Source organism: Lolium rigidum, chromosome 2, assembly GCF_022539505.1.
Source record: "Lolium rigidum isolate FL_2022 chromosome 2, APGP_CSIRO_Lrig_0.1, whole genome shotgun sequence".
Classification (NCBI taxonomy): domain Eukaryota; kingdom Viridiplantae; phylum Streptophyta; class Magnoliopsida; order Poales; family Poaceae; genus Lolium; species Lolium rigidum.
Window position 1 is genome coordinate 93886532 of NC_061509.1, and position 12258 is coordinate 93898789.

At 43.6% G+C, this 12258-nt stretch overlaps 2 protein-coding genes and 1 non-coding gene across 4 annotated transcripts; 1 reads left to right on the forward strand and 2 right to left on the reverse strand.

The window, feature by feature from the left end:
• The first annotated feature begins 5711 nt into the window (after positions 1–5711).
• LOC124686915 lies at positions 5712–6490 on the forward strand. Its single transcript, XM_047220791.1, has 2 exons — positions 5712–6130; positions 6222–6490. The coding sequence occupies exons 1-2, from the start codon at positions 5858–5860 to the stop codon at positions 6237–6239; spliced, it is 291 nt and encodes a 96-aa protein (XP_047076747.1). The 5' UTR covers positions 5712–5857; the 3' UTR covers positions 6240–6490.
• A 324-nt stretch (positions 6491–6814) lies between these two features.
• LOC124692092 (protein HIGH CHLOROPHYLL FLUORESCENCE PHENOTYPE 173, chloroplastic-like) lies at positions 6815–12147 on the reverse strand. 2 transcript variants are annotated; one of them, XM_047225393.1, is made up of 17 exons: positions 11988–12147; positions 11254–11469; positions 11011–11172; positions 10791–10841; positions 10274–10408; positions 10032–10055; positions 9770–9881; positions 9252–9377; positions 9111–9160; positions 8825–8983; positions 8645–8740; positions 8424–8539; positions 8151–8274; positions 7851–7964; positions 7654–7734; positions 7325–7519; positions 6815–7110 (listed from the first exon to the last, which is right to left on the reverse strand). In XM_047225393.1, the coding sequence occupies exons 1-16, from the start codon at positions 12051–12053 to the stop codon at positions 7373–7375; spliced, it is 1779 nt and encodes a 592-aa protein (XP_047081349.1). In that variant the 5' UTR covers positions 12054–12147; the 3' UTR covers positions 6815–7110; positions 7325–7372. The 2 variants fall into 2 exon arrangements, with proteins under 2 accessions (XP_047081349.1, XP_047081348.1); XM_047225392.1 differs by having other exon boundaries at positions 6815–7147.
• TRNAQ-CUG lies at positions 11576–11647 on the reverse strand. Its single transcript has one exon. It is a non-coding gene; the product is annotated as a tRNA-Gln (tRNA).
• Positions 12148–12258: the final 111 nt, after the last annotated feature.

The window sequence follows — 12258 nt, forward strand, 5'->3', positions numbered from 1 at the left end:
AGAGTATCGACGGTGCTGGAGACCGCAACGAAGCCGGCGGCGTAGGAGGTCCACGAGCAGACGGCACAGGAGGGCCACGAGCAGCAAGAACAGAGGGAACCTCAAGAAGACCAGCACCACGAAGACGAGTCTCCTCAGCATGAAGCTCAGCAAGTACCTCAGAGAGCGGAACACGACCACAGGCAAGCAGCTGGGCACGACGCGGCTCAAACTCCTTACGGAGCCGCGACAAGAACTCAAAAACGTGCTGAAACTCCAGATCCGCGCGTACAGTCAGACAACAGGGACATGTGGCACACACAGTTGTACGGAGAGAATCAAGCTGACGCCAAATAGCAGCACTCTGAGTGTAGAACTCATCAATAGTAGAATCACCCTGCTGAAGACGGCCAGGAATCGGGGAGCGAGCGCAGGCCGAGAACGGTCGGGGACGAATTGATCGGACCAACGGAGGCGGGGAATCGATCGGACCAACGGAGGAAGAGGATTTGGCCGGGGGCGGACGGAGACGAGCCGGCCGGAGGCGGGAAGATCGGCCGGAGAAGCGGCAACGACGGCCGGGTAGATGTACAGACTAGAGGACCAAGTTTTGCTCTGATACCATGTTAAGCTTCATGCACTAGCCACTTGAACCAAAAGTCCGAACTGATGGAAAGGGCTAGGCAATCTACTTATACACTTCAACACCCCCTCTCACGTGTGACGGGAAGACGAGAAGACAAGTCAACACATGTAGAGAGGCAAAGAGGCAGCGGCGGCGGCTGCGAGAAGAGGGGGAGAAGAGATAATTTTTAGAATAAATTGTGAAAGCCAGGATTTGAACTCGAGACCTGGGGCTCTGATACCATGTTAGGGAAATATGCTTGATGTATTACCAGAGGGCCAAAGGCCACAATATATAGTACATGTACATGTGCAAATATGCAGGAAGCCCCTTAACATATGGGAAACTACAATATACATATATATACATCTAACACTATCAACAATCACCTTTGATATAAATTTAACACTAGTGTTGGTTAGAGAAATCGGTCTATAATCATTGATCTTCTCAGGGAAAGCAGCCGTTGACACTTAAGTAATAAAGGGAGAATTAATATTTTCCATTGAGGCGGCTTGAAGGGCGAAATTCTTAGCCAAAGCATATGATCCTCCTTAATGATACCCCGACATTTCTTCATGAACATCCCATTGAAATCGTATGTGCCATGTGCCTAATCACTGGGCATATTAGAAACTGTGGCATCCATTTCCTCAACAGAGCAAGGCCTGACCAAATCACTCAACCCATCCGTTGTCGGAATTAAACGCTACCAATCAAAATTGCATCTCAACACCAACCGAAGTACCCATCCTTTGCTTATAATAGGACCAAGCCTCAGCAGCCATCAAGTCATGATCACTAACAATATGTCCATCAGCAACTTGCAAGTTAGAAATACAATTTCGTCTATATCTCTCCTTGGCCATGGCATGAGAAAACTTCGTATTTTCTTCCCTCATTTCCATCCACCTGATAGAACACCTTTTCTTTCAATAATTATATTGTGATTTGAGCAATTTTTGGAGATGCTTTCCGCCTTAAGTTTTTTATGACGTGCATAATGTATTTGTCATGTAATAGGCATTGTGGTGTAGCCCCGCCCAAGGATGACACTACACCAAGACCAACTAGTCCCCCAAGTGGACCGATGACACGAGCCCGAGTAAAAGACATACATGACAAGGTGAACTCAATCCTCTCTACACTTTACCTCAACACAAACTTGGATGGGATGCTACTTCATTCAATGTATTATGTGTCATTAGGTACAAGCTTCGTCAAGGAACCGAAGAAGACGAAATGCCATGGTGCAAGGAAGAAGAGAAGGGAGAAGAAGAGAAGACAAAATAAGAAGAGGAAGAGAAAAGAAAGGAAGATGGAGTGAATAGGAGAGGGTGGCCCTAGCCGCCCACAGCTGCCACAAGGCCGGAACCACCGGGCAAGTGTGGCCGGTACCCCTGGGATTGGCCAGCCCCGCGCGCCACGGCGCCACCTTCTCCACGCGCGGCCGCTGAAGTCTGGTACTACCAGCCAGGCCGGGCCAGTACTACCGGCGAGACACAGATGGTACCACCGGTCGGGGTACCACCCCAGGTACCGGAGGAGGGTCCGAGCTCACTGGATGTTTCGACCAAAGTTGTGCATATTACCGGTACCTCGGCCGGTACCTCGGCCGGTACCTCCGCTCTCCTCCGTGAAGCCCGCATATCTCAGCCGTTTATCATAATTTGGACGTCCCTAAGTTATGCCTTTGTATTGACTAAAATACCCCTGCTGAATCTGGCCTATATGTGCACTTGTACTCCTCATTTTCTAGGGTTAGACATAGACTTGGATTATTGATAGAGCTTTGCTCAAAACCTCTGGGATAATCTCCTATGTCCTCAAGGCTACCTCTTGTTGAAGATTTGGATATTTTGTGTTAGAGATCCTAGTGTGCTCCACTATCTCTCTCTCACAAGTGTTCATCTCCATCACCGATCTCTCAACCGGAATTCTACCTTGCGGTCTCTTCCGGTTGATTCTATCGGCGTGGGTCATCGAGCCATGAGAGTGAAATTCGATTGTATAGGGTTGGTGTGCGTTGTGTTCCTCGTCTTCATCTTGTTCTTGTTTTGTTCCTCTTTTCCCTCCTCCAATTGGGTTGAAATTTGTAAGATTGGGCCACATCCTTGACCCAAGGTCCCATCACATTGAAATAGCATCTCTCTATCTACGATAGCCTTTCTTGACTAGTCACCTTTTTGGTTTATTTATTTCTGCTTGGTGCACAATAATTTTTTGTGGTGTGGACTGTGGACCTAGCTAGTCCTTAAAATTGAATCTCCTGTTTTTCACTAGGCTTTATCGAATTTCCTCATGTGTCTCCTTCCTCACTACTCTTCCGTTTGTCACCACCGCTGCCCACTAGCCATGCATTCTGTCACAGTGGAATCGTTCCTCCGTCGCCAATTAGTGTTACGCCTTGTCGGAGTGGAGCGGAGGGGTCCGCTCGATTTCCTAGTGTTAAACTTTATGTAGTAGCCAACGTAACTAAAAGTTCAAACTAATGAAAAGAATTAGGCAATCAACATATACACTTAAACACTCCTCACATGTGACGTAGAAGGTAAGTCAAGCCAACACGTGTAAACTCAGATGTAGACTTAAGAGGTCCTATACATGGATGGAGCGTGCACCAATAATCTAAGGATAAATTGTGCCACATAGAAGAAAAACTCAAAACGTATCTGATATCATATAAAGCTTCATGCACTGACCAACACAACCAAAAATCTGAATAAAGTAAAATGGCTATACAATTCACATATACAGTTTAACACGTAGGATACCATTCGTCGTCAAAGTGATGCCCCCTCCTGCTCCTTCGCGTAGCAAACACTACGGTTTCCTCCTCACCACAACACGCGCCTCCACGTGTTTCTTCCTCTCTCCCTTCTCCTCCACCGTATGTCGTCGCATACGTTTTCTCTACATGCCGCCTCGGAACGCCTCGACCGGAGAAGGGAAGCGAGACACGGGAGAGAAAAAAAGGAACCTCACACAGTGGACCCACGCGATACAAAGAAAACTTTGACTAGCGTCTATCATTGGAGTTTTAGCTAGCCTTTTGGACCTCGGAAATTGGAGCCGATTTTCGATAAGGGGCGTTTTATTACTCAAAAAGTTTTAAGCATTACACCCAGCCTCTGCATAACCAGGATGCACACAGCCGTTCAGAAGTCTAGGATCCATCGACATGAGATATAGAAAAACGATAAAAAGCCAACTACTATGACGCTCTGTTGGCTTCAATCCTCTGACTATGCAGCCACCCATGTTGGGAAATAAACTCCGTGGCCATGTTCTCCAATCGTGTAGACACCTCCATAAAGAGGTCGCGATCCTCCAAACGCTGAAGTGGCAACCATGAACGGAGCAAAGCCATACACCGGTAGATGACTTGTATAAGAGAGGAACTTTTGTCATTAAAAACCTTGTCATTCCTACTTAGCCAAAGCGACCATGCAACCGCAATCGCTCCCACTCTGATAATCGTTTTGTACCTAGAATCCACCCCATTTAGCCAATTGCCAAAAATGTTTGCAATGCTACGAGAAGGATATAAGGTAGAACCTATCTGAATGATTGACCATATAGATCTAGCAACTCGACAGTTGAAGAAAAGGTCTTCTTCGTGACAAAACACACATTTCGTACAGCCTTGCCAGTTGCGCTTTACAAGGTTATCTTTAGTAAGAATCACACCTCGACGAAGATACCATGCAAATACCTTTGTTTTGAGAGGTATCTTCATCTTCCAGATGTATTTATTATTTAATACCGGTTGTGTAGATAGGCATAATGCTTTGTACATGGAGCTAACCGAAAATATACCATTTTTGGTAATTCATCCGTCCCCTGAACCAGCTGGATTGAACCTAACCGCTCAAGCAGTTCATTCCAAGAAACTAGTCGGGGACCAACAAGATCACGCATGAACGTCATAGAGGGGGGATAAGATTCCATCACCTTCTGCAAGGTATCCCCTTTATGACGAACTATAATGTACAAAGTCGGATACTGTTCACGAAGAGTGGTTGTTCCCAACCAACGATCCTCCCAAAACCGTATCTCCGCCCCATTCTTAATAGAGAAAGAACCGAATGAGAAAAAATGCTTCTTAGTTGCCATGATGTCAATCCCAAAATGTAAATCTCTTGGTTTCCAAAGAACCTGAGAGATCGCCTTTGAGCCAACATACTTTTTCCGCAATAGTTGTTGCCATACCCCATCCTCCGTTAACAACCTGGCCAGTCATTTACCAAGCAAAGCCATGTTCTTAACTTCAAGATCATGAACACCAAGTCCACATCGATCTTTCGGATGGCATACAACACTCCATTTAGTTAACCGGTATTTTTTCTTCTCACTATCCCCTTGCCAAAAGAATCTTGATCGAAAATAGTCCAATCTATGCAAGACTCCTTTCGGTAACTGGAAGAAAGAAATCACATACAGTACCATATTTGTGAGTACCGAATTAATGAGAACTAATCTTCCACCAAGGGATAGTAATTTTCCTTTCCAACTAATAAGATATTTTTGAAGTCTTTCTTCAACAATTTTTCATTCAGCCAAAGTGAGTCTCCGATAGTGTATCGGAATACCCATGTAGCTAATTAGAAAACAACCAAGTAGAAATTGGAGCAGATATATTGTCGACAGTGTTTATACCCTACCATTTAACATGAACCCACGAGGAAGCCCTTTTTTTTTTTTGCATAGGTCTATCCGTGCCATGGCTTAACTGTACGGCTGCATCTTAAATGCAACCAATGCTCTCGCATCGGCCATCGCCATCACGTGATTCAGGGGTCTCTCCCTTTCTTCACAGCGATGCGTCACATGAAAGAACGTAAGAAAGGTCCATGTCTCCATGACTGTCTGCTTAGTCATAAAAGGTAGGGGTTAAATAGACATGTAACCTAATTCCCTGTCCGAACTAATCATGCAGCCATCGCGCGTCACACACACCCATGATGCACCTAACCATAAAAAACTGAGATAAACAAACAGAGGCATCCAAATCAGGTCCTTTTCCCCTCTTAACCGCAAGCCCAAAACACACTGCAGCAAAGAGATTCTTCCTGTTTTCTCACTCCCAGCCCCACTAGTCCTCACACTCGCACGCCCTGGGTAGTGGCACATTGCCCTGCACCCAAGCAAACACAACGTCTCACCTATCTATCTTACCTTAGCTTACCTTACCTATCCATCCATCTTGCACCCCCATGCATTCGTCTATCTCGATCAGGACAAATTCAGCATATGGCGGCGTCACCATCGCTCCTGGACCTCCTGAGCCTCCCTCCTCCGCCTTCTCCCCCTCACGATTCAATATCGCCGGCGATATCACCCACGGTGGTGCAGGTGGTGCCGGTGGACGTCTCCGAGGAGCTCATGGGTAAGTTCATGGACACCAGCGAGTTCGGCTTCGATTACGACAGGAGCGGCCTCTGGTCCCCGCTGGCGCTGCGGCCGGAGGTCCTCGCGTTCGCCGCGGGCCAGGCAAAGCGCCGCCGCCGTAGCTGGAGGAGGAAGGTAGGCTGGCACTGCAAGTGCAAGCTTCGGAGAGTATGGCAGTTTCTCTCGCTTGCTCATCCTGATCGTTTTTTTTTTTTGACTGATGCAGATATGTTGCTGCTGGTGACCCGCAGCGTGCATGGGTGTTTTGAGCAAGAGTAGGCTCATGGATCCTTCTGCAGTTTAGGGAAGACTGTCAAAAAAATTTGCGAACATGACTATACTTTGTTTTTTCTGTAAGAAATTATTAGGTAGTTTAGCACTGGTGTACTTTGGGCCCCAAATGATCACCCAATTTCCCCCTTTACTTCGATGGGCAAATGTAAGCATACGAATTCATGTATGTGCTGTTGATTCTTTCATGTGCAGTTTAGTCAAGTCCGAAGCTTCTGAATGTACTGCTGTAACTATTTTTATTTTTGAAAAAAAGGAGGCTGGAGTAACTATTTTGTCGTTTGAAACTTGACTGGAATCAACTTTCTCTGTTTTCAAGCTCCCATTTTTTCCCCCTATTCCGAGGACATTAATCTTAGAATCCAAGCTTCCAAGTTGTGCAACCAAAAATTATGCAGGAAAAAAAAATCCTCTGAAAGTGAAATCAGAAAGATGGGCAGAAGTTGTAAACCTCCTTTTTCAATACGCCTCCAAGTTGTGCAACCAAAAATCATGCAGAAAAAATGAGTATGCTCTGAAAGTGAAATCTGAAGGGCAGAAGTTGGAAACCTCCATTCTATGTACTGATGATTCACATTTCACATTGCGAAAGATGGTCTACCTAGACACATCACCTACATTACAAGCTTCAGCGAAACATCTTCTAGAAACAGAATTCAGCGCAAATACCAGAAATCTGCTCTATGGCAATTCCATAACCTAGATCTACCTTCACAAGTCCTCTGCACTTTCACGCAACTTCTTTTCGTTTGTATATACTGAGCACCAAATATAATGCAAACTGAGAGAATATAGTCGCCAGTGTTTCATCCAGCACTGCACTTCTGCATACAAGCACCCCTCTTATATTACACTGTCATACTGCAAAGAACACACTGTTAAGATTATGGTACAGATCAAACACTAGAGCTAATGACACTGCAGTCTCAAACTACAGGTTTCAGTTCAGATAAAAAAAATGTAGCACTACTTCTACATGAAAACTGTAACATCACATATTTCCTGGTTGTTATTATGACTTAGAGAGAGGATAATTACCCTGTCAGGATTTCTGAAGCAGAGGGCATTCTGCATTCGACATAATCTTCAGACTGGAGCAGGCGTTCCTTCAAGCGCCTCTTTACCCGTGATGCCGTCTTTCAGATCTTTGAAGTACACTTCGTAGTCCTTCTCGGGAGGAGGGTTTGAAGGATCAATCACAAACGGTTCACTGAATGGAACAGTGCTCTTGACCTGATCACGAAGGAACTACATCAGTTGGATTTCTTCCTGAGATAAATGAATGATGTTTCACATTGTTCTTATTTTGCCTTCTGAAATTTTAGTGTCATACATAATTTTTCACAAGTGAGTTACAGCAATTTAACCTCAAAAGTCTTGCCGGCTGCACTTGGGCTTTCTAGAGCTGCGACGCAAATGAGTGCAACTTCTTCCCGTGATATCTTTCCCTGAAATATTACAGTAATTGTTAAACGTATAATTTGTTTTTTTGGTATGTAACAGAGGAGGAAAAGAGTGTCATGGAGTTTGTTCATGGCAATGACACGATGCTGCCTCTACTTACAGTGATATTATCCCCCTGTTCAAATATGAGGTCAGCTCCAGCTGGTTCTTCAGTCAGAGCACATGGCCGTACGATAGTGTAGGGAACACCACTTTCCCGAATTAAATCCTCTCCCTGAAAGGACACTAAAGATTATAGAAGGCCTTCATTGTAACCATGTGTAAGCATTTACATGCAAGCATGATTTCTTTGCACATGTATGAAATGATACTGAACTACATGTGCAGCTGTGCAAGTCTTTTAACTTTACCAAAGAAGATTCCTTTGAATATATTTTAACAAGTAAGATAAGTTACATGCCTTCAGCTTGTATGTTAGAATGGAGCCAAGCTCTTTGTTCATGCGGACAGCAGGAGGTTGCTTGCTTAAATCCAGCCCTGGTCTTTCAGGTCTTGTAACTCCGGCAGAGCTCACATGAACGAACCTACCGAAAAAAAGATCAATTAGTCTTGATGAGTTCAGGAGAATTGAATAATAAATGGATCACCTATTTTAATGTCCTGATATTTACTCAAAGCTAGTACATAAACAAACCCTGGAGTTCAATGGAAACAGGTTGCTCGAAAGACAAACCTTGGAGTAATTGGCTCATTTAAGTATGCTTTAATACTTGAAAAAGGAAGCTCGAATTGACCTTCCGCAAATGTTGGGTTGAGCTTTCCATCATATTCAAATTTGCTGAACATGAGCTACAAAATTGTCAAACCAGATTAATTTAGACCAGTGTTACGGTAATTACTCAAAAGTTTACACAGCACACATACAAACAAAAGAGAGAAAGAAGAATAAGATACCTGTATTGCAGTGATGTTGCTTGCATCAAAGGGTGGCGCATCAAGTTTAGTACGGGCACGAAATACCGGTATCAGTGAAGAGAAAGGTATTTTAACCTGATACAGAGATATGGAATACAGTTGTAGTCACTGAAACAAACAAATAATATATTTGCACCACAATGAATTGATACAACTTACACTTTGCCATTTTCCCTTTGTAGTGTCAAAGCTTGCAGTATAGCCAATAGTATCCCATTCGTAGCTAGTTCGTATGATAAGTTTGTACCTCCGGCCATCACCCTTAACTCTTAGTTCAACACCATCGTATGCTGAGAGGTCCTCAGGCACAGTAAAATTCTACACAGTTACACAGACCTGTTCAGATAAAATATTTGTTCGTTTCCAACGGCATAACACACAATTAACAACGATACATATGTATCAGTAATTTTCCTTTTCTGGAAAAATATATGGCAGTAAATACCTTTGTCCTTATACTAGTGAAGCCACCGTTATTTGAAGTGGACACAGTACCTACAAAGTCAGTGCACAGGTCAGCTTAGGCTGGAGATTAATCAAAGGAACTAAAATTTATATACAGGTAAGCATAAAGAAAACAAATCACCTTTGAATAATCCAGTTGCTTCACCAGTTTCACTTCCTGTTGGTTGGATTTGGAATGCACTTTCACTAACACCGCCCATTACTACATCATCAAGTGCTCCCCACACAAACTTTCCCGATAAATTGCCTACGTTGAGACGACTAACATGTAACAACGGTGATAGAAACATATTCAAGAAGAAAATAAACACACTGATGTAAGACAGGAAACAGTGCCGTTTAAATGAATTTACAGCTGATTCATTTGCAAAAAATCTTATTTATTAATATAGCCTGCGTATATTACAAATGGTGGATTTCTTGCACCTTTTACACCACAAGACTTTACTAATATTATGCCACAAAAGAATAGCCAAATAACCAATTTGACAATATGACACACACTTTTTTTTTTTTGACGAAAGGCAACCAGCATTGCTTTCATTGATATTAGAGACCTTTGCTAACACGATAGTGCCAGACTACGGAGAATATGACTTGAACGGACAATTCATTTTGATCAAACAATAAAAGGTATACCTTTGAACCCAAAAAGCAGTTTCCCTTCGCTCAGTCCAACACTATTCTTTATAGCACTAAGCAAGTTTTGCATACCAAGGTACTCTACCATTTCAGGGGAAGGTCCTTTGATCTGATTGGTATAACAAATAACATAGTGAACACGAATTTTTAAGAGAGCAAATAAATCTAATATTTTAGGATGTATATTGAAGGATAAGGATGCCATAAATTAAGTGTTGCTTATTATACATGAGACGAGAAGATCGATTGATGACGCTACCTCGGGTTCAAAAAACTTGATGCCCTGCATGAATGAGATAAAATGTCATTCTGTGTACATGTGGCACTTTGTAATCTAATTAGCAGAAGAATTCTTGTGACCACATGTGGATAGCACTAGAGCAGTAGATGGTTGGAAATCAGAAGCATAAGGTGCCCAGTTTACTGTATTTCTAAATTCGTCCAATTCAACCTATGGAGACTCACAGAAGCACGGATCTAGCTATTTACTAGACGACTTACTTGAGAATACTTCTGCCTGTCCGGTGTATCACCTTCCTTTGGCCCTACAATGACTGAAACTGCATTGATTACTTTCTTGATCCCTTTGAAGTACTTAGGATCAAGCGTATCTCCCTTTGTAACATCTCCTATAATCTGAAATGCAAATTTAGATCTGGCTGACATGATGGTTCGCATTTAAGTATTGACTATAATTATCAAGAACAACATATACCATAGCCAGAGAATTCAGAGTATATGCTGTAGATACATGCATCACGTACATTGTAATATATTTATATCCATTGCTAAAGAAAGAATATCAGGACCATGGACTTTAGGTTCCATTATCAACAACTAATAGCTTCTCAGCGCCACAAAACGAACTAACAGCTTTTTGGAACCTGTAACATTTTCCTTGCCTACATTTTCTCTGATAGTTCAGATTGTTGCTTGGTCTCTCTGAACTAACCGTGGTAGATGGAAAAATCCCACAGCAAAAACATAATCCAGAATTCAGCTAAAAAAAGTGACCTACCAAGTCCACATCCGGCCCCAACATTTTCCTTGCCTTCTCTTCATTTCTAGCCTGAAATAAAAAAAAAATCAATATTTCAGAGACAGAGCTGTAAGAGAAGAGAAAAAATGAAATGAAACAGGGGAGCAACATCCTCCTAGAGAGTAGTAAAAGCAAAGAGGAAAGTGTTCATGCAATCAAATGTCATAATGGTACTCAAAACAGAAAGTAGGTGGAATACCAATACTCGAACAGGCAGCCCTTTCTTCCGTAGGACATCGACAACTCTTCGTCCAACACCACCGGTAGCTCCAGTGACAAGTACCACATCAGATGTTTCCATTTTCTTTGGAGCCTCGGTAGGAGCAGAGGCTGTGAGACTGCTCAGTATGGACTCGACAACCTAGAATGGAAGAAACGCATAAGCACAGAACAAAGATAACACATCGACAAAGGAAGAACAATTTTAAATCAGTGACAATACCTTGAGAGGGTTTGGAGGCCCGTTGAAGAAAAACAAAGTCTTGGCAAACCTGCCGATATCCCAAGATTGCTTCCCGGCAAAAGCAATTACCTCTCTCCGTGACAAACGCAAGGATGCACGGTTTGCTGGGTTGTAGATGACCCGAGGGAATTGTCTTGAACCGAGGAAATGCACCTTCTGACTTGTTCTTGTGGAGCAGCTAGCAGCGAATTCCCCCTAATAATGACAAAAAAAAAATCAGTAACACTTTGCAATGATATAATTTGTTCCAGGAGTAAGCATTTGATTGCATTTCTACCTCTGCAAAATAATGCAAAAAATTAGGTCCCACCGAGACTTGAACTCGGGTTACTAGATTCAGAGTCTAGTGTCCTAACCACTAGACCATGGGACCGTTGGTGTTCACTCACTCTAGCAAACATACTAGAACATTGCTCTCACTACCGCGTTAATGGTAAAGCATGGCTGGTAAGGTCCAAGTTTATCTACTACCACTGGCCACTGAGTCGCCAAATCCCTGACGACCTAACTTCAGAAATTCGGGTTCTAATTTTTCTCTCATCATCGAGAGCTGGAAAAGATTCAGGCATGAGACGCACACTGCCACATCAATGATTTTGTTTTTGTTTTATCAACTAGTGAAATAATGGATTAAAAAGAAGGAAACCAGATTTTCTTAGAACTTAGGCAGGTCAGGAGAGAAGATGGCTCGAGGAGGGCGAGAGTTTACTCACCCGGGGATTGGCGAGAACCGGAGGAGAAACACCGCAGCAGGAGGAAGCGGAGGAGGGGCAGTTCATCTTCCCTTCGTGGACGCCGCGACGACTGAACACGCAGGAGCCGAGGCCACTGGGCGCTGGGTACTTATCGCACGGCGACGATGGCGATGCCGATGCTACTGGAGGCTTGGACTGGGAAGAGGAGAGTACCCCCGCGGCCACACAAAATCGCGTGGCCTGGTGAGACCACGTGGCTCGGGCCCTGCGGTTCGGTTCATCTCACAGA

Excerpts from the sequence above, each read along its gene's own strand:
- LOC124686915 (XM_047220791.1), top strand. The coding sequence starts at position 5,858 with ATGGCGGCGTCACCATCGCTCCTGGACCTCCTGAGCCTCCCTCCTCCG.
- LOC124692092 (XM_047225393.1), bottom strand. The coding sequence starts at position 12,053 with ATGAACTGCCCCTCCTCCGCTTCCTCCTGCTGCGGTGTTTCTCCTCCG. Across the intron at positions 10,409-10,790 it reads TGGGGCCGGATGTGGACTTG|ATTATAGGAGATGTTACAAA; the intron begins GTAGGTCACTTT and ends TTTGCATTTCAG. Across the intron at positions 8,275-8,423 it reads AATGAGCCAATTACTCCAAG|GTTCGTTCATGTGAGCTCTG; the intron begins GTTTGTCTTTCG and ends TTTTTTCGGTAG.